The 27,308-nt window shown below is 36.8% G+C and overlaps 1 protein-coding gene across 3 annotated transcripts in view; it reads right to left on the bottom strand.

Annotated features, from left to right (window-relative positions):
- The window catches only part of LOC126970120 (uncharacterized), a 94,986-nt gene extending 72,893 nt beyond the window's left edge, over nt 1-22,093 (bottom strand). For 2 of the 3 annotated variants that reach the window (XM_050815848.1, XM_050815845.1), the window contains exons 1-13: nt 21,988-22,034; nt 14,274-14,414; nt 13,692-13,841; nt 11,908-12,011; nt 11,299-11,431; nt 10,768-10,959; nt 9,825-9,906; nt 7,217-7,382; nt 5,712-5,884; nt 5,092-5,247; nt 3,658-3,743; nt 1,737-1,822; nt 1,205-1,298 (exon numbers count right to left, since the gene is read on the bottom strand). In XM_050815848.1, the coding sequence (XP_050671805.1) occupies nt 1,205-1,298; nt 1,737-1,822; nt 3,658-3,743; nt 5,092-5,247; nt 5,712-5,884; nt 7,217-7,382; nt 9,825-9,906; nt 10,768-10,959; nt 11,299-11,431; nt 11,908-12,011; nt 13,692-13,841; nt 14,274-14,409 (1,558 nt within the window). In that variant the 5' untranslated portion in view covers nt 14,410-14,414; nt 21,988-22,034. Of the gene's footprint in view, nt 1-1,204; nt 1,299-1,736; nt 1,823-3,657; nt 3,744-5,091; nt 5,248-5,711; nt 5,885-7,216; nt 7,383-9,824; nt 9,907-10,767; nt 10,960-11,298; nt 11,432-11,907; nt 12,012-13,691; nt 13,842-14,273; nt 14,415-21,983 lie in introns of all 3 variants that reach the window. The other variant, XM_050815847.1, reaches the window with a different exon arrangement.
- Nucleotides 22,094-27,308: the final 5,215 nt, after the last annotated feature.

A 27,308-nucleotide genomic window follows, 5' to 3' on the forward strand; every position in this document is an offset into this window, starting at 1 on the left:
CATTTAATAGTGATTAAAACTACATAAAAGAGCGAGGAAACTTTGTTTGTTGACGACCTGACAGCTTGAGAAAAAAAATTTTAACAAAAAAACAACCGAATTCAAATACACTATTCCAAACCAATATAATATATAATATGCATTAAAAAGTATAAAAATAATTGTGTATATTTATATTTATACAATCTAATTAATTAATCTAATTCTAGTTACGATTATTGTTATTTTTGAAATCGGTGTCCTTCCGCCGCGACCCGCTCTCGCTTCTCGCCTCCTCACAACTCAAGCACATCTCACCTATAAATGATGACACCGACTCCAAAAATATCAATATGGTTTACTCATGGATGCCATTGTCAGGGGACCACACGGGAAGCACCAGCGTTCAAATAAAACAAGAATTATCAAAATCGGCTCACCCAGTCGAAAGTTTCGAGGTAATAACAAACATAAAAAAAACATAGCGATGAATTGAGAACCTCCTCCTTTTTTGAAGTCGGTTAAAAAGATATATAACAGCTTAAAAAATGGCTCTGGCGTATATCTTACTGCTCTCAATGCTCTAATATTGTATATTTTATTTTAAAGAGCGCAAAGCAAGAATGCTGGAAGAGTTTCTTGCACCGCTTCTTCTCTCTCAGAGCGCAATTTGTTTCCGAAGCGGTAGTAGAGTAGAAATGACATGATAAAGAATTCTAAAGGAATCAATTTTGAGAAAATAAATGCCTTTTATGCCTTTATACTCTGTGACCGATTTGGATTTATCAATTTGTGCATTTGCTAGTTTAATATTCAAATTCTAAGGAGATAAACGTGACTGTTGACGACTTGTTAATTAAAATGCAGTACAATAGATACAAGTTACAGTAACAAGAGATTCTCTTTCCTTTTCTATCTTGGTGTATCTCCGTTAGAGATGTTCTCTCTTGCTCCTTTTGTAGTAAGTGTATTATTACGGGCATCTCGTAAGTGATCTCTCAAAATATAATTTTTTAACACGGACTAGTAAAAAAATTACTTACATAACAGTGTAGCACCGGAACAAGCCGATTAACGTGTAAATACATAGCTCCACGCACACACTTACACTACTACAAGCCGATAGGCGGCGACTACTACAAGACGTAGCCTGTCACGCACACTAAACTAATATTCCTGGCCATATAAATTGTCTAAGAAAAAAAACATACAAACTAGTCTTTACCTGATAGAAGGGTGACAGTTTTAACAGAGAATGAATTTATGCGATTTAATCTCTTCTCACAGCTTAATGGTACTTCCGTCGCATTATCTTCTTTCTGAAAGCAATATCAGCATTAAAAAAGATAGAAACCATTTAAATTTAAATGTTCTTTTTTTACCTACGAGTATGTAAGTATAATGGGAGTAATTCGTTTTTGTCAAGAACAATTTTTAATTCATATAATAACAAAAAAATATGCGCACAAAAGCTCCAACCTAGATATGACCTATATTAAATAATCACTTAGTTCTCTCTCAGCGACAAATAACAGCACCGTTTTCAGACTACTTCTGGTCAGTATCAGACGAATTAGTTCTGGAAAGTCCGGGTCTGGACTTATTTTGTCCAAGGACGTAAGCGATAAGAGTTTCAATTTGTAAAATATAGATTGCATTGGGACGCATATATCAGAAATCGAAAAAAGCACGTTGGGTATTGAATCAATACTAATTATTTTTGATGTTGCTGATTTTATTAATTGTGTGATACTTACAGTCCCTCTTTGACTATGATCCACTCTATTTGTAGTAACAACTTCGTGTACAGTAATTAATCTTGTACCTTCTTTTCCTATTTGTGCTGTAATCAATTATTTAATATAACAATTAAAAGTAAGTGGATATTAATTAGTTTGTGTTAAGAACGGCCAACCCATCATATTTTTGATATAGTTCGTCGTAAGTGATTATGGCGTTTTAGCGAATCTATCTTAAAAGAAAATTAATGATAGTCTCGTGTATTGTATCTAGGATTCTATCGAAGCAGAAAATACAAATTTCCAGAAACAAATTCAGAGTCACCCTATAAATATATTTTGCTGCTTTAATGCACAAATGTTACCTGAACTTTGGACATTAATAATGTACTCATAAATTGTAAAAGTAAAGAAAACATTTGGATGGAAATATCGCGCATGTCATGGAGATTCCATTTCAGAATTTCACATATTTGTAAGGATTACTCTACGTTATTCCTGGAAGAAGTTTTATGGAATATCTGCAGACTATTTTTCGTTCTTTGTATGGAACAACATACTTTTCGACAATGTTGATTGACGATAGGGAAGGGTATTTTACAGACAGCGGAAGCAAAGTCAATGGAGTGTGAGATAAATGCGTATAATCTTAGAGTGTCTCCGATAGCTGAAGATCACCTTCATTTACCTCCAGCATTATAACTCCGCAATCTGAAGTTCAAAGCAAAAGAGTTGCTGGCACTCAACAACATTATATAATATTAGTTGGAATGGAAGCAATCAATTGTTTAGGGTTGGGCGTACTCATTACATGAAAATACTTGAATTTAAAAAGTACAATGCGGTAATGCTGCCAGTATTCTTGGTACGCTTCCACGTAATGATAGATCTAATAGTAGTCATAGTATTGTAAATATAGTTATAAGATTTGTTTTGTTTGAATAATAAATTTATAAAGTTGTATAGTTAATACCCCGAAATTGACACGTGTTTAACTAAACCTAATTCAATTCGGCAACTGATAACCAAATCATACTGTCTCCCCTAAGTATAGATATATGGTATCAATAAGATTAATATAAACTTTAATTATGTTATTATTATAAACTGTAATTATATTTTATAATTAATGTAAACTTCTTGCTGTATCTTGAACCACGTTGAAATTTCTAAAAAAATGTAGTTATTATAATTAGATACTTATTCTATACTTAGCACTAATATAATAGAATATAAAATCTCGTAACTCTCTAGTAATATTTTTAATCTACACCCATGCTTTAAATCCTTTATTAAAGATTCTAAAACAGTTAGCTTATTGCCAACATTTTAACACCCAATGACTTAATAACCATTACATCATCCAAACGAGTGTTGTAATGAAATTCAGTACTAAATTATATCATCCGTTGTCATAATAACACTCCTTTGGATGATATTATGGTTACTAGGACTTTGTTTTTTAATGTTAGCAGTAAGCTAACTGTTTCAGAATCTTTTATAGAGGATTTATATTATGGGTGTAGATAAAGTCTTGTATGCAACTGTTCTTAATTTGGTATTAAAACACTCGTGTGATACTATTATCACACACCCACATTCGTGTTTTAGTACTCCTTGTTACACAACACTTGCAGAAATACCTATAAACTAATTACAATCATTTATGTGAAAACCATTAAATGGCTTTTGGTTATACAAATAGATGTCAACATAATAAATAGCTGTAAGTTTTCTTAAAAAATAAATAAATAATATTTTGCCATTAATATATTGCCTTATAAGCAACGACAGTGTAGGGTGAGTAATATTGTATCTTAAATCCAACGGAATATTTTTTAAATAATAGAATACCTCATAAATCAGAACGTTTTAAAAATACCCATGATTCTGTCGATGTTAATGAAATTGTAAGCCATTAAATAGGCTTGTTGTTTACCTTGTTCGACAGATATTATCTGACTGGGCCCTGTATATGACTGCTCCACTACCTTTAATGGTCCTACATTTTGGATTATGTTGCCTCTGTAACAAATAATTAAAGTTAATGAAAGCAATAACAAACTAAAAATCCAACAAGATTCTATTTTGAAAGTTAAGTATTGGTAGATTGACAGGTTACGGTTATAATCTTGTAAAAAACGGAGATAGCCGAAATCCACTACGTTTTAAGTAACTGCTTTCAAACTTACCCGGCTTATACTTCGTCGCTATAATATTGTAATTTCAATATCAAACTTATGCCAAATAACTGCACGTTTCATAAACTAAATTTCAATTTTTACTTAGGCAGTCCCGCCATCAGTCTTATAACGTAGTATTTACATCCTCTTTGGTTACCTTATACTTCTATGTCTCCTTCTGAAGATTAGAATAGACGAACCTGATGTTAAGTGATCACTACCATACTCTCTTGCATCACAGGAATTACAGGAGCTTTTAAGTGGTTTGTACGCGCTTCTATTGAAGACACACATTTCGTGTCGTCCTTGAAACACCTCACAAGGAAGCTCATTCCAATATTTGGTAGTACCACTTGGTTAAAAGTTCCTTGATGACCTCACTTTGGAGGAATGCCACACATCCAGATGGTGATGATGATGATTCTTGTAGTGTGTAACGTGTAAAGTCAAATATGTACGACGGTAATGATGGCTGGTCCATGCGTCAACTCGTAAATGAATCGATGTTTACAGTTTCAGCAAGCTTACATTATATTTTATACAATGTATGTAAAGTGATGCAAAAAATGTTTTGACTTACTTGTGTAAGTAAAAAATAAATAAGAGATTAATCTACAAAAAAAAAAACTCATAAGAATAACGAGTGTAGTATGAATTGCTCGTACTGACGAATTCGAGCATTTCTCACTATTTGATATCCTCGCTCCAAACCATTACGTCGGGAGTACCTCAGGGCTCAGTTCTATCCCCGACCCTCTTCTCACTCTTCACGAGAGACTCCCCGAAGCCTCAGAAGGTGCATATTGCACAATACATGGACGATATGGCTCTTAATTATGCGCTACTAGGGCCGACTCGCGACTAATATAAGAGTGCTTTAGTCACCATTGATGAACTAGGAGAAACTGGTTCAGAAAATGGCGGATTAAAGTCAATCCCACATAGAATGCAACGGTACTCTTTGGTAATACTAATAAAATAAAATCTATGGCAAGTATGAATTGCTCGAGACGAAGTCGTTCATTTGTCACAATATGTTAGCTAGCATTGCCTTGATAAAGTTTTCAAGCCCATACGAATTTTATAAATACAGGACGAAATACAGTAAAACTCAATGATCCTTACGAGTTCGCACACTTTAGTATAATAGACTTATTAGTAACATAAATTTAATAGATATCTGATAGCACCTGGAAATTGCTACCATTTCCTCAGTCATGACATCTCCATCAGTGTGCTTGACGTGGTATGGTCCTGCGAGCCGCTTTCTAATAATATCTATGTATCCTTGTAAAATATCTTTAATACGATAAGCTTCATTCGTCTTTACTGCATATTCCTTATCACTGAAATTATATCAAAACATAGTTTAGGCTAAGTAAGACATTTTATGATATTTAGTAAGCAATTTGTTATTTTTAAAGTGATATCCCTCACTTCTGGGATGGATTACAAGATGAAGCCACAACCTGAGAGTTGAACAAAGTATACAAGATTTTACCAACGATACGTCACTCGAACCGTATGCTCAGTTATGGAGAGTGCTCCCACGGAACGTGAAAAGTCACAAGTTCGAGTCCCGCAACGTTCATAAAATTTTGTTTTAAAATTTTATTAATGGAATTAATCCCAGAAGTGAGGGTTATCACTTTAAAAAATATAAAAAATAGTTTACATTACTTTCTCATATGAAGAAAGTTTATATTAAAAGTATAATTGAACAACAGTTATAGAGGTTCTAAATATACATGCACCATAGCTTAAGTAATGTAGTTTCATCGAAAATCATCTAAAATTAAATAAAACCTACCTGTAGTCCCCAAAGTCAAGAGTAAATGATTCTCCCGCAGCACGGAAACTTTTCACATGAGTTAGTGGCCATACTTGTAAGATCTCCTTGCTTTCTTCACACAGTCGCAGAATCGACTCAGAGTTAATGCCCAACAGACGCGGCACCAGCTTCTTTTTACCTTTAAGTTTTTCCTGCAAGACAAATTTCATCTTTATCGTTTAGGTTTAGTTTCATACTATTTTACTTTCCGAGACTACATTTTGGCAGAAATATGGAAAAATGGCTAAACACCTTGGGAAACAAAAATGCTTTTAATAATAATTCAATAAAAGAGTTATTACTTATTACCGATTTGAAATTGCTAGAGACAATCATATGTATTTAAGTCCCAGTCTAATAATTTGACGCACATTGGTCATTTTTTCAGAAGGTGTCTCAATACGTCAAATATGATCAAGTAAGTTTGGTCATAGTCTTCATTACTCTACATAAACTAGAACCCAAATTTGATTGGCACTGCATTACGCTAGTCATTTTGAGATATTAGATCTTGTCTCGTTATTACAGTAGTTTCACTAGCTACGGTGCCGTAAAGCAAAACATAAGTAGTGTAGTACCTCTACGCTACTGCCTACGGCACAAAATGGCACCGCTGTCGTATCTAAGCATCTTGTGCTTAGAAAAGTAATGGTGGTAGCATGTCTTGGTGTGTAATTTAAGTGTAAATGCTAGTTTGAATGACTAAAAGACGTTCCCTTAATGGGTATGAATCAATAATAAATGGCAAATAAATCTATATCTTCTAATAAATAAGGAGGCGATATTTTTTTTTCGTATTATAACTGGGATAAAATGCGCCGTATATTAGAGATGGTTTAAATATATGTGTTGGCGATTAATTATCCATTACCTATATTTTGTTGCAATACAAATAATTCACTCAATGTCATTTCATGACATAATGTGACAATTCATGCCATGAGCGAGCGCGGGATAATTTATACGGAAAAACAACGATTGCCGTCTAAGCACTTATAGAGACACTAGTGGACCCAACAGACGTTGTCCTGTCGGAAATTTCGGACACACGTCTTAAATTTGAAAAATCGGTCCAGCCGTTAGGAGCAGTTCACTAACATACACATGAGCAGGAGAATTATATTATATGGGCGGAATTGAGAATCTAAACCAATCTCAAATTCACTGAAACAAACAAAAAAGTCATCAAAATCAGTCCAGCCGTTTAGGAGGTAATTTCGAATAAACCTGAAGACACACACCATTCTCAAATTCACTGGAACACATAAAAATATCATCAAAATCGGTCCAACCGACATACACACAGAAAGTTTCATTAGAATCGGTCCAGCCGTCTAGGAGGAGTTCAGTGACATACACACGCACACAAGAATTATATATATAAAGATAAGGAAATTCTTTCTTAAACTTTTGCGCGCAGTAAGACGATTGTCAACACGGTAAGGAACACGAAACCTTTACATCTTTGATGTAGAAATAATCACCTTCACAAGAAAAAATGTAACTCCATAAGTGGGTAACGCTCTAGCACTTTTAATATATAAATGTTTAGCCTCCAGGTCGCTTAATCCAATGTGTTTTGAATGATTCTTGTAAACTTTTTTCTCGATTCCCCTTGATGCATATTGTGCAGGAAGAAATTCTCGTAGGCTGAAATAACAATTAAAAAAAAATTAATAACATGATAATTTATCAGAACTCATTTTACAAAAACAATTAGAAAATATTATTTTATACCTTCGCGTTAAGTGCGTTGGTATTCATGTGGCAACCGGGCCGAGACTGTATATTAATCTGTATATAAATAGGCCGATAAACCAAAGTGAGGTGTCGGAAAAAAATAAGACGTCTGGTAGCTTTCAACGCAAAACGCTGTCTAAACCCTTACACATATAACAAAATAATGTATGGTGGGAGTGTGTATCTTTTATAGGTCTACAGAAATCTCTTGAGCATTACATTCTACACTGGCCTTCAAAAGTAAGAATCACACTTTTAAAATTGGGATAACGTTTTAAGTTCACAAGATATACTTTCGAAATAAAAAGGACTCCAAAGAAAATTTAATTTTGTACATAAAAACTTTATAGTCGGTAACCTTCTTTCAAGAATTGGCTGAAAAAAAACTTCAAAAACAAAACCATTCCTTTTTCAAAGTGGACGTTTCCGAATTATAATTTTACCATTCACATTTTTCTTTCTGTTTTAAATTTTTTTCAAGATCGATGGGTCTTGTTTTAAAAATTTATGCTAAAAAGCACATAACATTTATTTGATCATGCCTCTTTCAGTTGAAGAATGTGCTCATGGCTTAGGATCATGGCTTTTCTGGAACTAGGCATCAGTATCCGTCGCTCTGCAAGAATGGTGGGTGTGACGGTACGAACGGTCCAGAAGGTAAAGCGAAGGTACGAAGAGACTGGACACCATCTGAGGAGACCTTGTAATGGCAGACCCAGGTGTAAGAAATCGCCACCAAAATGTAGTTGAAGTCCAGCAACAGCTACTTCAGACCCGGAGGGATTACATTATACTACATTAGTGACAGTACAGTGAGAAGACTTGCTGAAGCAAATTTGAAACCCCGAAGAACAGCGAGTGGCCCAAAACTCGTGAGACAGCATCGAGTAGCGAGACTGCGATACGCCCGTGAACACATGCAGTGGGATGAAGAAGAATGCTCAAGAATTTTGTTTGCAGATGAGTCTCGATTCTCCCTTTACACTTCTTATGGAAGGCGAAGTGTTTACAGGCGACCTGATGAACCGATACCTTCAAGCCTGCATCTCAGAAAAATGTATGGGCTGGCATATCTTCAGAAGGTCGCACAGAGCTAGTAGCCATAGAAAATGGCACCCTCACTGGGCAAAGATATGCTCAAGAGATTCTCAATGAGTATGCAGGGCCGTATTTAGCAAATATGGGTGATGGATCGATGCTGATGCATGATAATGCCCAGCCACACACGGCTCATATCGTACAAGAGTATATTCAGGAGGTCGATATCAGCGTGATGGCTTGGCCATCAAGAAGTCTTGATCTCAACCCGATTGAACACGCCTGGGATGAGCTTGAGAAGCTAGTCAGAAATCGCAGACCACCACCTACTACCCTCAGGGCACTAAAGCAGGCCCTGGTAGAAGAATGGGAGAATATTCCCCAACATCGGGTCCGAAACCTAGTGTTAAGTATGCCAAACCGGCACGAAGCTGTAATCAGAGCTCGAGGAGGCAATACCAGTTATTAAAAATTAAATAACATGTAATACATTTCAGTTGAATTTTTTTACACTAAACTAAAAATGTCTATTTTCATTGTTTTATCTTTTTTAAGTTAAAAATGTTACTAATGTATTATTTTAGTTTCAAAGAATTAAAGACTATAAAATTTGCAACAAAACGTTTTCAATCTTAAATCTCTACCTTCTATAGTTAAGAAAAAAAATTAATTTGAAAAGTGTGATACTTACTTTTGCAGGCCAGTGTATATCCATTTTAATACATTACAAAATTGACAATTATAAAGCGGCAACGTAATAGTCAGATGTTTCTATTTATGCAACTGTTGTATAATAAGGGGTATTAAAACACAAAATATGTTGGTTGTGGTGATAATAGTATCACATGAGTGTTTAATTATCAACAGTTGCATACAAGACTTTATCTACACCCAGAATATGAATCCTCTATAAAATATTCTGAAACAGTTAGCTTACTGCTAACATTAAAAAAAGAAAGTCCTAGTATCCATAATATCATCCAAAGGAGTGTTATTATGAAAACGGATGATATATTGTTGTACTGACTTTCATTACAACACTCGTTTGGATGATATAATGGTTATTAGGACATTGGGTGTTTTAATGTTGGCAAAAAGGTAACTGTTTTAAAATCTTTAATAGAGGATTTGAAGCATGGGTGTAAATAAAAGCTGCTTACACAAGCACAGATTATTAAATCATTCAGATATACGTTATTAAACATATCCGATGACTTTAGACTACATTTTTGCCGCATACTTACATATTTTTTTTCTATTGACAGAACAGCGTCTGTCAGGTCAGCTAAAATAAGATAAGAATAAAAAACTTACTCCTCGATAAAGCCTTGCTTGTGTTTGCTCTCATTGGAGTCCCCGTATTGTATTTGACACTGTAAGCCCGCAAATTCAACAGCTGAAATAAACATTTATAGTAAGTAGCACATAAAACTAAATTACAGTTAAATAACTAGGTGTGCAGAATTGTTCCGGACAGTACTTCCACCAGGCTTAGGCACCACCTTCACGAGCGAGTGCTTTTTTCGCCACGGCAGTAATAAGGTAGATATGTCTAGTGGCTGGGTGCGTGAAATACACTAACGTATTGTAAGAGGTGGCCTGATGATGTGATTGAATACGCTGGAAAAGATTGGCTAATATTGGGCAAAGACCGTATTGTGTGGAAGAAAATGGAGGAGGCCTTCACCCAAAGAATGGCCCTCTTTTTCTTTTATGCTACTAATTAAAACATTACTTATTAAGAAAGAGATAAAAACAAACATTAAACTTTTTCTCTTTTTCTTATAATATTAGGGTTAAGTTAAGTTTACTAACAATAATTATAAGTTTTTCAACTTTAAATTTAGTTTAATTTATTTATGTATTTTAGTATGGGAATAAAAGGCTTTTTTGGATTGCCACGAATTTGGCAATGTCAGATTCTTCGCGATGAACTCGCCCGTGGAGGTAGCACCTTATTTCCACTGCATAACAGAGGTACAGTTATACCGATGACGTGTTCCGGGTTAAAGAGTGTGGGTTATATGTTAAGTCCCATAATCTAGCCGGCATCCTGTGCAAAGGAGCCTTTCACTGCTAAAACTAACTAACTCAATAGTGCCTAACTACTACCTGTGCAAAGGAGTAGAGGCCCGCTGACAGAAATACGGACAGATAGCCCTGCGGATTGACAGCACAGTCTTAGGAATAGGGTTCTTGTTTACCCTTTAAGAAGGGAATCATAATATAATTTTCAATTTTATGAGCACTAAAGTACCTTTATCTTCCGTGACAATCTGTCGACCATCCAGTATGGCATCTCTGGTCTGTACGTACAGTAGGTTGAGCTGCACCGGGTCTCTCGAATCAATATTTCTATCAGAGTAGTAGAGTCTCCGTTTGAAGAGAAGAGTATCTTTCGGATCGACTCCCAACTCCCTTAAAGTTTTTTTCTTATCTAACCACTCCACTGAAAAAACAGTCAATATGAAACAATAAAAAAAAATTACGAATAATTTATGTTTTTGTATTAGAAATTGATGAGAAAGAAAGTAAAATGTTTATTTCTATCGTATTGTACCCACAAACACCACGTTTAAGAAATTAAACAAACAAAATTGAGGAAAATTATTTTTTATACGTTATAAAGTTTAAACATTTTTTTATTAGTTTCTGTCTGTCTGTCTGTCCAGGATGTATATTACCAAATTATTAATAATTAGTGTGTAGGGACCACTCACAAGTGTGAAGTAAGATCAAAAAGAATTCTTTAGGATCAATTTTGAGAAAATAAATGCTTTTTTAATACCATGATCATCAGTCTTCAATATCTTGCTTAGTTGTTCCAGCTGAGCATCTTTCTCACGAACTTGGGCCTTCCTCTTCAGTGTTAGAGTTCCTGTTGCAGGCTTTATCTCTTCTTCTACAACATCTTCACGGCACTAGAAAATACCAAAAAAGGTGACTATTACGCAGTACTGTAGAAAATGTGAAATAAGGTAGGAATAACAAATAAAAATTCTTTGAAGTTTTGTTTTACAGTGTTAGACGTCATTCTCTTGGTAAGTGCTAGATGCCTGAAAAATAGTTTAGAAGGTAGTATTGTTTACGGTTGACACTTCACTTGTATTCAAAGTTAAAAGAAGCCAAGATTTAAATGACAAAGTAAAAAATATTTTTATCTGATATCTTGAACTAGCGCCAAAAAGTCACAGCTATTATTCATTTTTTATTAGTTTTCAGTTTTTTTTTCTAAACTTATTCGTTTTTCAGGAAGTATCTTTTAAATCGTGTTTTGATTTTCGTGGTATTACATTTCTTGCAGCTCTTTGGGCAGTTCGTTAAAGTTTCGCGCATGTTATGATAAACAGTGCAATTAAGAGTTTGAAAAGTATGTAGAGTATATTTCTAATCTTACCAATCCATATTCTTCGTAGTTACTAATGCGTATTTTCTTGCAAATCTCAATCATGAGCTCCCCGATATTCTTGGACTCATCCACCAACAACGTATTGACAGAACCTGGTGTTTGACATCAGAAAATAAAGATATAAAATTTACTAACGCCATTATATTAGAAATGATTGAAGAATATAATACACTCATCTTCTAAATGATCAACGTAAATTGTATAGTAACATGTTCTATAGCAAATCATGAAAACCTTATTGTGTTTTTTTGGGTAAGTTCACAGTTCTTTTTAGCACTCGACTTCTAAAGAGTAAAGGACAATTTCCTGAATACATAGACAAGTGTATATAAATATGTATAGTATATTTTTTTGCTTAAACTGTAGATATTTTACATGTCATCATAATCATTATCAGCTGGAACACGTCCACTGCTGGACAAAAGCCTCCCCCAAAGATTTCCACGGCAATCGGTCCTGTGCTGCCCTCATCCATCGTATTCCGGCGATCTTGACCAGATCGTCGGTCCATCTTGTGGGGGGCCTACCAACACTGCGTCTTCCGGTACGTGGTCGCCATTCGAGAACTTTACTGCCCCAGCGGTCATCTGTCCGTCGATCTTTGTGCCCTCCCCACGGCCACTTCAGTCTCACAATCAATTGGACTATATCGGTGACTATTTTACATTTAAGTTATATAAATTTTGTAAACTATCTGGCAATTTGGTTATTGCAGTGTCAAGTTATTTCTAACATTCTTGTACAATCTTGTACAAAATCTATAGAAATATAGTTGCTTTAACTCTGTTAGAATTAGAATATTTCATGTTACCATAAATCTTTTTATATTAAAATTAAAAAAAAAACAAATCAATCCTAAGTGAAAGTTACATTTACCGCAGGCCTAATAATAGTTACCGTTGGACCGTCTCCTCAACCATCATCCCTTTTAACTAGGTTGTTTGGGTATTTATTTTGAGCACTATCAAAATAATGATGACGGTAACAAAAATATTATACACGAATGTTAAAACTTTAGTTAGTTTATTAGTTAAACTTTATTAGTTTTAAATGCACAAATGTGCAGCGATTTTTCCTTTCACGATATTTTCAGACCGATATGACCTGATAAAAAATTCTCGAAAAAGTGTGCACACTCACCTAAATGGCCGACGATGCTCATGTGATAACTCTGATGTTGATCATACACCATGCGTATATTCCACAAGAACCACAAAGTATTCAGGGACTAGCAGTAAACTCCAAATACAATAACAAACTATTCCCTAGAGTGCTATTCAGTCAGCTACTTGTACTCGGATATGCGCGGTTCAATGCCTTCCCCAGAATACGACTGGCAGCCCGAGTGAGAATGCGGGGAGGGATTCTTGGGCACCCTCCTGGGGTACTATATCTTTTACGACCGCTTTTATAATCTTGTTGGGGGGGATTGCGACTGGTCCTCGGCACTAACCTATGCGAAACATAGCGGCACTAGGCCGCTATTTCACGGCGGTATTCTTTGTGAGTGTGGTAATTAACCTGGACGAGTCTGGCCCGATTGTGCTGACGTCATAAGACGGCAGCGTGACTCTCCCACTTCTAAAAAGCCCTGAGTCGCTTCTTACGACACCCTTGGGCCTGGGACTCCCCTATTCCTTTAACGCCCCGGGGAAGCACAGGGCAAAGCTACAGTGCCTTTCAGAAACAGAATACGCCCCTTCACTGTATCCTAGTTTCATTTGCTAGTTTGTCGCATTTAAAGCTATTAATAATCAACAACACCGTATAACCGTCTAGTAATCGAACTCGGAGCGTTCTCATCTTCTCCATATACAGCAATGGGTCCGCGTCCCTTAACATGTAGTACTGCAACTCCCGCTGATCCTCCAACCACACACCACTGCTCTCGTCGTCAGCTGATGTCAAGAAGAAGCCATATTCTGCGCATTAAAGAAACATTTTATAATAATATCTACTAAGATAAGTAGAGTATATATGTTTTGCTATTATTCAAATAGAATAATAAATAAGTAAATTTTTTATGAAAATAAGGGACTAGACGATCAAGCCGTTCAGCTGATTGTAATTGATACGCCCAGTGGCGTTTAGGATTCTTGACAAACCCGAAAATTCTGAGCGGTACTACAAATTGCGCTCGTCACCTTGAGACATAAGATGTTTGTCTCAAGGCGCAATGACGAGCGCAGTTGTAAATTTGGGTTTTCCAAGAATCCTGAGCGGCACTGCATTGTAATGGGTAGGGCGTATCAAGTATGAACAAGCTGAACGTCTCGCTCGTCTCGTCCCTTTTTTCATAATAAAAAAACAGTGAGACGGACGGACTAAAAATTATTCAAATGTTATGTAGGTACCTCTATCCTGTACCAGTGTAGGTATCTTGTCTCTTACGATGCCGTGCGCCTCCCTCACCGTGGTCGAGGTGTCAAACATAATTGTCCTGGTGACCATTCCTCCGTCCAGAATTATTTTCAATGATAGTGGCGCCATCTTGTCTAAAAGTCAAAAAAGAACATACATTAAATAATACACGTAACAAAACACAACATCAGCGATAATCAGGTCTGTTTGTTTCTGATCCATTAACCCTTTTAAGGGTGTAAATTTGAAAAAAATCTTTTGCTATAAAGTATTTAAAATTTCACTCTTCATTCTTTAAATATTAACTCTTTAAATAACAGCCAATCACATATTTAATCCAGAAATCCCTTTCCAGTGCCGACTTACACGTCTTAAGAAATATTTGGTTAAAATTCCTAGTCTGGCCCAGTGATTGAAGTTGTTCGTTACTGTCAAGACATGTAATTATTTATATACAAGCTGACCCGACAGACTTTGTACTGTACATAATAAATAAAATACTGTTTTTTATGTATTTGTCAATAATTTTTCATAACATGAAGAATTATTTCGTAACGTATGCTCCTTGTTGTTATAATGAAATTGTTTCACAGCAGAACTGTCAAATCGTGCTTCAATAAATTCTCTCACTGAAAATATGTCCATACAAAACAAATATTGGAAAGAAAAATAAATATAGGTCCCAAATCGAAATAAAAACTATCCTATCTCTCAAGTTGGACTAAACTGCACTCCATGAAGTAATCCCCATTAAAATCCGTTCATTAGTTTAGGAGTCCATCGCGGACAAACAACGTGTCACGTAATATATATTAACTTATATATATTAAGATATACATATGAGTAATGGATTTAATATTTATTTACGTCTTGTGTAGTGATAAGTTCAACATAATTAGGTCAATCGGTTCAATAAATAAGGCGCAATCAATTTCTTCATTGATATAATAAAAAGTATTTTAACTGACACAAATATAATTAAAAAACACTGTATTGGTGTGTTGTGTAAAAAAGTAAGTATAGTTAATATTGCGGTATTTGTCGTAACAAGGAAAACAAACTATGAATTCAAGCAACATAATTCGCCCAGAAGGAATTTTTAGGATAGATGTATGAAATAATTGAGTTTTAAGCATCGACTTCGTTTATGTAACCATAGTTATTTAGGTGCTCAAGGGGCAGATGAACCCAAAGCTATGTATCATCGCAACTAACTGTTTAAGACATAACTTAGGAGGATACATTCAACATAGAACTAAAGAAATATACAAAAGAACAAAATAAAATTTAACCGGAATGCGCATGGCTTAACCGCGTGATAAGAGATAGAGAGAAGAAAGAGATAGATATGACAATATTAATCAATTTGATTGAAAAAATTAACATACAGCTTATTTAATACTGTAAAAGTCTGCTAATTTTAATTGTTACTTCAGATATACAATTTTATTTTAACTTATGAGTAATCGGTCTATTTTATAAGTATTTTGGTAATCACAAACCTGCCAGCAAAATGGTAGTTTTTTGAAGGAAGACCCTTAAAGATCCGCACATACTCTAGTATAATAACTCTAGTTGCGAGTTTCCGAGAGATTCAACAGCATTCAGTTATTACGCGCTATAAAATAATTAGTTTCAAATTACCGCATTTTGCGGTAGACCGGCTATAGCTACAGTTAACATTACAGTAGTTGTTACAAGTTGCTTGTTTCGCCATCCGGAAATCATTATAGATACCCATCCCCATATACATTTTATATATTCCCATCATTCGAGTGGTACAGAACTAAATTAACATTGGTTCTACTATATCAAGTACTGGAGAATGTGGCGACGAGATCGGACGACGGTGCGCCATCACCAGGACTGCAGTGGAACGACTGGGAAAGATTTGGAGGGACAGGAGGATTACCAAGACGACTAAAGTCAGATTGATGAAATGCCTTGTGTTTCCAATCTTTCTCTATGGAGCCGCAAATTGGTCTCGAGATTGCAGGACCGCCGTAATATCGATGCATTAGAGATGTGGTGCTGGATAAAGGTCCCGTGGACGGCATTTCCCACCAATGTATCCATCCTCAAAGAGCTTCGTATTAAAGACAGACTATCGTCAATTGTGCAACTAAGAATACTGAAGTTCTTTGGTCACGTCTCTAAAAATGAGAACTCGATAGAGAGACTGGTAGGTCAGGGCCAGGTGGAAGGCAAGAGAGCACGCGGTCGATCGCCAACCCGCTGGATAGACGCCATCACAAAGGCTACTGAGTCCACCATTGTCCATTGTACTCGCAACGCCTCTAACCGTCAGAAATGGAAGCACATTGCCAGGAGATCTACCCTCAGAAACGATATCGACCCACCGAACACCCCACCGTGTACCTCGTCAGCGCAACCACGACCATTCTAACAAGAGTGTCCGACAAAGAAGATCATTCGAGTTCCATTTCCTCTCCGACCCTTGCAGCGCTAGTGTTATTGTACTTACTACATGTGCTGTTTTTTTGAGATACATAGTCACACTAAGTATTAACCACGATTTGAAATATGTATTAGAATCGCGGGTACGATAAACTGGGCCTATTTTGCAACTGGCAAGCTTTAACAAAAAATCTTAAAAGTTGATAGTTTGTTCAATTATAGACGTTTTGCGGAGCGTCTTAAAATCCAGATAAACACATTCACATAATCTCTTTCATCGAAAGGGTTTGTCAAACATCACCCCAATTTAATTTGCCGCGATTCTTTCATTGCCTACTACTACTTTAAATAGATAACATTATACCTATCACATAGTTTTTCTTAATTTAATTAAAATAAGATTTATATGTATTTTCATTTGTAATGAGTAAAGGAAAGTACTTGAATGAATTAAACATTTGTATTTTACAAAACTAACTCTGGAGAACTCATCGTAAGTGTATCGTTATCCAAAATGCTATCGAAATCATTAACCAACATTAAAATTTAGTTAAACCAAGCATTGAAAGTTAAAGAAAGAGCAAAGCACGTTTTATTTAAATAATAAACAATATCGTAAGCTAAAAATTGAATTTAATAATTTATGTAATTACTATTGTATATTAATATTTGGTGTTGATAACAATAATATATTTTGCGCTGGTCACCTTGTATAATCCAAGTTTCTGCTCGCTATTGCATTATCTGCAATACAGATAACGAAAAATATGGTCTAGTCGTACTCACGTACAACGTTTGTGCCATCATCTATCTTATTATTATTATCATAAATAAAATTGGAGTATCTGTGTGTTATACTGAAATAACCGTTTCTACTACATGTCTGTCTGTCTGTCTGTCTGTTTTTTTATGGAAAAGGAGGACAAACGAGCGTACGGGTCACCTGATCACCACCACACCAGAGGAATTACAGGAGCGTTGCCGACCTTTAAGGAAGGTTTTTACGCGCTTTTTTGAAGGTATGGTAGCATAGTAGAAGGTATTTTATGGTGGGAATGATATCCTAACTTGTGGCGTGTCGTGCGAAGATGGATTTCGCGCGGCAGGAATCAGTTTAAACAGCTCTTCGGAACACTCCCCGTGATAAATGCGGTAGAAGACACACAGTTAAGCCACATCTCTACGAAATGCCAAGTGATCCAGCCGTTCACAGAGCACTGGGCTCACGACAATTCGAGCTGCTCTACGTTGCACGCGGTCAAATGGAACGAGCTGATACTGGGGTGCGCCAGATCAGAGATGATAGCAATACTCCATGTGTGGCCGGACCTGCGCTTTGTAGAGGCTAGAATGTGGGCTGACTTGAAGTATTGCCATGCTCTATTAATGAAGTCCAGGTTCTTTGAAGACAATTTGGCTTTGCCCAACAGATGACCACGGAATTGGCAATCGCTCGAGATTTCGAGTACCAGTATTCCGATACTAGGCGAGGCTTTAAGGGAAGTGTTGTCGAAGAGCGGTGATCCGACAAATGTTTTTTTTTAGTGGTAAACGCACAAACTTGAGTCTTCTGGGGATTACATTGGACAAGGTTCAATTCACCCCATTCCGCGACCTTCTCAAGACAGGACTCGATAGAACACACAAGTTTCTCCCGGCACTGGTTGACGATTTCCCTAAAGAGAGACCTACATGGACCGTGTGTAAGGCATCACCAGTGCTGTCATCTGCATAGTAATGTATGTTGGAGGTGTCCAATATATCATTGATATTCAGAAGAAACAGTGTGGGAGATAGCAAACAGCCTTGGGGCACTCCAGCGTTCACGGGCTTCGTGTTCGAGCAATATCCGTCGACAACGACCTGTATGCTGCGCCTAGTGAGAAAGCTGGAGGTCCACTTGCATAAGCTCTCGGGAAGCCCAAATGATGGAAGTTTTGAGAGGAGCGCCTTATGCCATACACGATCAAAGGCCTTCGTTATATTCAGGCTAACTGCCAGGCCTTCCCCCTTGCTTTCAATAGCCGCCGCCCATCTATGGGTTAGGTATACCAGAAGATCACCTGCCAACCGACCATGGCGAAAGCCGTACTGTCGGTCGTTGATCAACTGGTGACCCTCTAGGTATACCAAGAGCTGGCGGTTAATTATGCTCTGCATGATTTTGGAGAGCAGGGAGGTAATAGCAATAGGCCTGTAGTTTGCGGGATCCGAACTGTCTTCTTTTTTTGGATTGGATGAACAAGGGCTGACTTCCATGAGTAAGGGACTACGCCTTTTGAATGAGAGTGCCGGAATAAACGCGTTTGCACGGGTGTCAACTCAGGGGCACAATTCGAAGCACGATTGTAGAAATGCCATCCTGCCCGTTCGTCTTCTTGACGTCCAACGAATACAGAGCTCGCCGAACAGTTTTCTGTCTGAACTGTACTTCAGGTATTAAGCTCTGACACCGCGGGATGGTCGGCGGTGTTTTGTCGTTGTCGTCAAGAGTCGAGTTGGAGGCGAAAAGAGCGCACAGTAGATCGGATTTCTCTTTTGCCGTATGGGCCAAGGTGTGATTCCCCATGTGCAACGGCCGCAGGGACGACTGGGTGAAGTTACCAAGAGCAGCTTTTGATAACGACCAGAATTTGCGTGTTCCAGTCGGGTAACTGGAAAGCTGCTCGCCGATTTTGACAACGTGCTTTGATTTCGCCCTGGCGAATTGCCGCTTAAATATTCTACAGGCACGGTTATATTTCCCCTTTAGAACTTTGCAGTTCGGATCCTTTAAGCCTAGCGCCGCAACGCTTGACAGACGCATCGAACCAGGGCTGTGATCTGCCATCGATCGGTACTACAGAGCTCGGTTTAAAAATATCCATGCCCTACAGTATCACATCGGCTACTGCAACGGCACAGGCACTGGGATCATCCGAAGGGAAACAAACCTTGCCCCAAGTGTAGGATGGAAAAAACATGGAACGCATCCTAATCTGCTGACTTGTAGTGCCAAACGCAGCGGGTCGCTGGAGGTCTGCGACGTGGCGTTGGATAGGCACTACACTCCTGACCAAGCAATGGTCGGACGTTCCAAGCGGGACGCCCCGCTTGATAGAGACTTGGTAACTATCAGGATGTGTAGTGAGCAGCAGATCCAATAAGGACAGCGTGTGGCTGTCCACATCCGGGAGCCGCATCGGCCACTCAACCAATTGGGACAGACCATACGCCAATGCGAAACTATGCACACATCGCCTTGCGTAGTCTGTGGTACGTGATCCATGCCATTCGGCATTGTGCCCGTTGAAATCACCCAAGACTACGATTTCAGCGGAGGGGACCTGCGCAAGCACGTCGTCAATTGGCACTTGAATGCAGCCCAAGAGATGATCGGTTTCTGCGTTACCACTATGGGACCTGTAGACACACGCATAGATGCGGACGCGGTCCTCTAAATCTACGCGAAGCCAGAGAGTAGACAGGTCCCTACACTCAAAATTGCCGAGACGGCAACTGCAGATATCCTCCCTAACGTACACACATACCCCGGCATGAGGTAAAAAATATGACGTATCGTTAGGTCGAGATATCTGCGTCTCCGTAAAGAAACACAAGGCCGGCTGCGCCGCCTCAAGGTGGTGGTGGACGGCGTTTAAATTGGAGTGAATTCTCCTGATGTTACAAAAGTCCACATTTAGCGTGGAGCGAGGTGCCATGGTTATGCTGTTCCGTTTGTCCTTTGACATGCGCGGTACTGTGCCCTTCCCAGAATACGAGGGGCAGCTCGAGCGAGAATGCTCGGGGATGGATATTCCCCGGCTCTGGTAGAGCCGCTACCCTCCTGGGGTATTATCTCTTGATGGACCGCTTTCATAATCTTGTTGGGGGAGGGGGGGGGATGCCCTCCAGTCCCCGACACTAACCTATGCGAAACATAGCGGCAATAGGCTGCTACTTCACGCCGGTATTCTGTGCTAGATTGGTAAGTAACCGGACGAGTCTGGCCCGATTGTGTTGACGTCATAAGACGGCAGCGTGTCTCTCCCACATATAAAAAGCCCGTAGTCGCCTCTTACGACATCCTTGGGACTAGGCCTCTTCATTCTTTTTGCGCCCCGGGGAAGCACAGTGTCTGTCTGTTTGTTCCGGCTAATCTCTGAAATGGCTGCACCGATTTTGACGGGACTTTTATTGGCTGGTATCTGATATCATAAGCAGTAACTTAGGCCACGTTTATTTTAGAAAAATAAAGTAATGTTGTAATGTCCAAGAAACGGTCTAACTCTAAAAATAATTTATATCGCAAGACAATGTTTACCGGGTCACCTATTATTATATATAACAAATTGTACTTTAAATACTTTTGTTTAAGAATAGTTCAAATATTATATTGTACAACAATACGACAAATTTGAGTTTGAATCTTAAATAAATAAATAAAATAATGATGATTTAAATTTCAAACCCGGAAATCCGGGAATTACTCCGCGTTAAAAAAATAAACAATGAGATCCGGTGCGTTCCAAAACTCGTTTTAGCCTAGCGTATTATCTCATTGTCACAAAAAATTATTATCTTAATTGTTTCTCTTACAACTTATAACACTTATAACGCTAGTCGAGGTGAAAAGTTGTATGTTTCAAATGAGGGCAAATTTTTTTTGTCCCGTGCCTTTAAATCACTCACTACCTCAGTAGTCTATACTAGAATCGCTTAGCTCGTGATTTGCTCACTTATTATTTAAAAATATTATCTACCTTCCTCAATTTATACTATTAAATGGAGAGCCGGTTTTATTGTTTGGTTAATTGCGAAAACTACTGAACCGTTCGGAATAAGACTTATACCAAAAGATTAAGTATCTATATATTATGTTGATAATGCCTTATCCGGAACCCTTATTTTTTTTACTGAGATGAGGTGACGTGGGGAACTTAATTTTTAGTATTATGGCAACGATAGCGGTGCCGGATCACATAATTGTTTTATATTTAGATCTCTTTTAACACTGACCGGTAAAATAAAATATAATTCGTCCAGTGTGCCTCCTCGAAAACAAAAGAAGAAAACGAATATTTTTTCTCGCAGAGTGAGCAAAACTGACTTTTGCTTCTGGTCTAAGCAATGCAGCAAAGGCACCATTATTGAGGTGGAGACGTGAAAACATATTTATAAATATACGTGGCATTCATTCCTGTTGGTTACGTTTCTAGTAAGGAACTTTTGTTTTTTTTTTTTTTTTGATTGTTACAGGCTTAAAATATAACATAATGTATAGTAAAATTAAATAAATCACTTACGTACCGACGTATCGCGTCCAATGCACGCACTAATTAAATGTCCTGTTATCCTCTTTGTTTACTGACTCATCGATCAATTCGGCTTATCAATTGTTTTCCTTATTAGCAAGTTTAATTTATTTATAACTATTGTCCGTAAATTAATGCCACAGATGAATTATTTGTACAGAGAAGAGATAACAATTATGGTTCATCTTTTAGTCATCGGCGTGATTTTTTGGCTTGCCATGACTTTTCTTTGCTGTCTGATATTAAGTGTTGTTGATATAAAAGAAGATTTCGCATATTTCTCTAATTCTAAATTATCCTGTACGTATATTCGCTTTCAAACTGCATCAAACTTTTTTCGATCTGAGTTTAGCTCATTTTTGAATCGAATTTTCGGCATACATCCTCTCATGGCATGCTCTCATTCAACTAATATGTGTCTCGGTCAAAGCTCACCTTCGACTACCAGTAACCAGAAAGTAGTTTTCAGTTATTTAGTAGTGCTTCCTAATTACTTATTAGCAGCTTGACTTGTCCATATTGCGAAGTTATAGTATTCAGTTGTTTTGAATATTTTCCTATTCGCTTACATTAACGAATTACTTATTAGTAGCTTAGCTTGCCGACGATCCGATAGCGAGGCAGCTTTCATTTGTTTAACGGCTTTTCCATTTCTAATACGCTTACTATTTTCCTAAAAGAAGCTTAGCTTGCCATTTACATTAGCATGTTTGAGTAGCAACGTAGAAGTTTTCAGTTGTTTTACGGTTGTTCCTTTTCGCTGACGCTTTCGAGTTACCTATTGTCAACTAAATGAGCCATTTTGTAGTTTTGTGTTGTTTCAGGGTTTCTTCCTTGGACTGACGCTATAGGCATTTCAGTCATTATTCCAGACGCCAGAATTTGTTTCCTAAAATAGTGCTATCACGCCAATATCCACATCAAAATAGCGGTACGCTTGTACTATGCTCTGGTTTAAAGGGGATCACGAAGAAATTACTGATACCGTAGTAATAGTAGTTGGAATGGATTAGGACTAATTCTAATTCTATATTTTACGGACAGGTATATCTGTTTCACCTTTTAGGTGCAATATCTGCTTGACACATACTCCAAAGTAATTATAAAGATCACATTGACTATAAGAGACAAAACACTAACAACTAGTTACGGTTATAAATTTTTTATAGCCCATCTATAACTTCATTCAATAAGACATAGGTATGATAATAACTAAAATAAAAAACACTCTGTAGCAGAATAAGTGTATTCTCTTATCTTCCGAACTAATTATATATAATTGTTAGGTTGGTACAGTGTTGGCCTCACTCGATTTTTTTAAAAGTATATATATACGTGTTTATGGGGTCACTGTGTCTGCTCTGTTTTGTATAAAACCCTTTACATTTAGTTTGTTGACTATTTAGGAGAAGATTATTCATGTTAAAGTCACGAACAGCCTCTGATAGTGCCTTGATCACCTTATCATGAATATACTTCACTTTTCAAATAAGGGAAGTATCAGTAAACAATACATCGTCGTGACTATCGTCTTCTATAAAAGGTAAGTCGGTTATATATATGAAAAATAGGAAAGGACTGATGTAATAACCCTGTGGAACACCTAATTATACAAGTTTTTCTACAGACCGTCTGCCGGTTACATTGACTAAGTAAGCCCTTTATTTTAAATATGATTTCAACAAATTTAAAGCTGTATTCTTATTTCGTAATGGTTAAGTTTTAGGGTCAAGTAAAGTTAAATGGTGAACGCAATCAACTGCTTTTGAGTAAATCGCAGAAATTGTTTAAGCATTCTTGTGGTTATATTATATTATATTTAACTCATCCTCTTCTTCAAATGGCTCAATGGACCCTATTATTGTGTGTATTGTTTATAAGAATTTACTGAATCCCAATTGATTATTAGTTTATAGCTTAAAAATTGCATTTGTACCTGCTGTAGCAATAGATTTACAAAATTTTTACTAAAAACAGACTCCACTGAAATTTCTCTAAAATTGATAAGGTCAAAGGACAACCTTATATTATCTAGAAGTTAATATTATATTATCAACGATGTTCTTAAGAATGTAAATAAAATATTATTCCTTAACATCTTTAGTAAATTTTAAGTTTATTCATTTGAATATTTTCATGAAGACGCTACTAACATGCTTAAATTAAAATCAACTGAATATTCTGGAACATTGTATTTTTTCATACGAATTCGAGGCTTTGGTACTGACAATTCAGATTTCCAGTTTCCTAGTATCCTATTAGTGCTCACATATTTTTTATTCCGTTATTTAAATCTGTCACATATTTGATTGAAGTTTGGAAGATACGGCGTTCATCAACTATTCGTTGAATTCATGTATTGGAACATCATAGAGACATGTTTTATTAATTTATTACCAGCACTAGCTGAACCCGGCTTCACTTCCCTGTTGTTCATCTTGTAATGTAAGTAAAAAAATTGCTATTTTCTCGATGTGAATGACAAAATAATCTTCCTGTTTTCATTATTGATTTTTGAGAATAGCAACGAACGGCACATTATATTTATCATATATGTCTTTCTGTATTTATCTACTCATGTTGCATCAGAACGTGCATATTCCACTACAAGTAACCCGTCGTGCATTTTTTTTGCAGTAGCTTTTTAGCCTACAACCAAGAAGTATTTTTTTAAATATAACTGGTGACAGATTCAATTGTTTCCTTAAAGAGTGTGTTTTTGTTTAAAAAACTAATGCAATCATACCTAACATCAAACAAATAAATGTATCCTATAGGATATCTATAGATAGAGATTATAATTATCATAAAGTTGAACACATTTGAACAATAAATCATGGTATATTTGGCATCAAACTAATATAACTGATGTTTCACTGATATTTTTACCTTATTTCAAACGGTTTGCTCACGGCTAACTGAAGTCATTAGCGAGTAGTAAATAGTTAGAGATAAATCGATCTACCTTCTTTATCACTCTTGTATTTCGCCGAAAGCAACTTGATCACGGCAGTTTTATAATTATAGTACAAGAGAGGGTAACTGATACTTTACTTCGTTGGCTTCTTCACAAATCTTACAACACCTGGTGTCTGTACAGGTGCTACATACTTCAGGTCCGATAGAGTTCAAAATCTTTTTTTTAGTTGAAATACCTGTGTTTGTAATCTCAACCTTGATATCTAGTGTCGTTTAATTGAGGTTACTTGTTGGTTGTGTAGCTGGATCTAAAAACTTGTAACTCCAACTCCAAAAGATGTTGGGCAATTGCAATTGAAAACTCAAACTTAGGTTCTCATGTTAGAGGAGTCCAAATTTGAAAAAAATGGTGATAGAATGATATTATATAAATGTCCTGTAGTTCTTGTTTATAACTATCATGATTTTGAACAATATTAACAGTAAATATTTGGCATCACACTAACGTAACCAATGTCTCGTCGATATTTTAATCTTATTTAAAACGTGTTGTTACCATCGCGCTCTAGGCATTCGCACCGCATTACTATGCCACAATTCAAAATATCACCTTCACCACCCGGATTTGTGGCGTTTCCGCACAGTGCGGTTTTTAAGGAAATTTCTTCCACGTACAAGCAAGCTGTGGAATGAGCTTCCTTGTGTGGTGTTTCCAAGACGATACAACCTCCGAAAAAGCGCGGATAATTCAAAACGGGCGGCAAAGCTCCTGTCATTCTTCTTGTGTTGCCAGATAGTGTAGATGGCGGTGATCACTTAACATCAGGTGACCCGAAGGCTCGCTAGTTCTCCTCTTGCATAAAAAGGCCTTTAGACCATATATACACGATACATTCAAGACTGCTTAATTATGTGACAAATAGGTAAAAACTAACGGTCATTCCCAATATTCAGTCTATCTCCGGTTGTGGCCTACTTGAGATAAAAATCGTAACTATCGTTGACTTTTCTATCTCAATAAACATATCGACGGTAATTTACCTTATCCGTACACGCTGTCTGTCAATGGGAGAACGTATAGCTTACCAGCGATAGAAGTTTGTATGGGAATTGCAATTCACACGTCCCAATATAAGGCGATAAGAATGACTTATCGGGTATATTGGGTTCAGATTATTGACAGCTAATTACTGACAGTAGAAGGCAGTTATTTATCCGCCTTGGCCGATAGTGTATTTAAAAAGGTTAAACAGTACCTGCACTTACCTAAAGACACTTTTAGTGTAAGTGTCACTTTGGATTGGTTTCCTCAAGTGAAACAAATTTATAGGCTTAATTGAATTTAAAGTTATTGCAAGAGAGTACAGACGGCGATTATCTCATACCATCAAATGATTCGTACGCTCGTATTTCCTTATCTTACATAAAAAATACGGGTTGCACTCCGGGAGTGCCTTAACATTAAGTTTGTGCATTTTGGAATGGTTTGGGAAGTTTTTTGCACAAATTGCTTTATTTATCAGTGTAAAAGTACTAGCATTTATGTGTTTAAATAAAATATTCATTTATATGCTATCGTTCACAAAAATGACAATTTATATTACATGAAAAATTTAATACTTCAGAAATATTACAATTATTATACATTATAAAGACTATCTCTCAGAAAAACAAACTTTCATCCATAATTTCAACGACTGTCTTACGATTTTTCGATCAGTACACGCGAGTTTAACATTTTATACCCATTCCAAGAAAACTGCTCAACTCCGCTAAGGAAGTTTTCACTTCAAAACCAAACACGGTTCACGATCTTTAATACTGAGGACCGATTGATGAGTGAGATATATTTTATATTGTATTCAAATACGGAGACTATATATAAAACTCCGCAAAAATAATAGGCGAGGTAAAGATTTTTATTTTCTTTCCATTTGGATGTTAATAAGGATAATAGAGATTGAAATACATTAATGAGACGAGCAGGACGTTCAGGTGATGGTGATACGCCCTGCCTTTTACGATGCAGTCCCGCTCCGGATTCTTGAAAAGCCCAAAAATTCTGAGCGGCACTACAATTACGCTCGTCACCTTGAGATATGAGATGTTAAGTCTCAGTTGCCCAGTAATTTCCCTAGCTACGGTGCCCTTCAGACCGAAACACAGTAATGCTTACACATTACTGCTTCACGGTAGAAATAGTCGCCGTTGTGGTATCTAGCCGGCATCATCGGCACTGATAAACATCACTTATTATAGCAGTCAAAATTTATTTTCGATGTAAATTCGAACAAGAAATGTCTCAGACCTGAGAACTACAGATGCAAGAAGCCACGCAGTCGAAAGAGCGGTCTAAAACTAAAAAAAATAATAGAATAGATAAAAAATAAAACAATA

The sequence above is a fragment of the Leptidea sinapis genome, chromosome 20 (genome assembly GCF_905404315.1).
Source record: "Leptidea sinapis chromosome 20, ilLepSina1.1, whole genome shotgun sequence".
NCBI lineage: Eukaryota > Metazoa > Arthropoda > Insecta > Lepidoptera > Pieridae > Leptidea > Leptidea sinapis.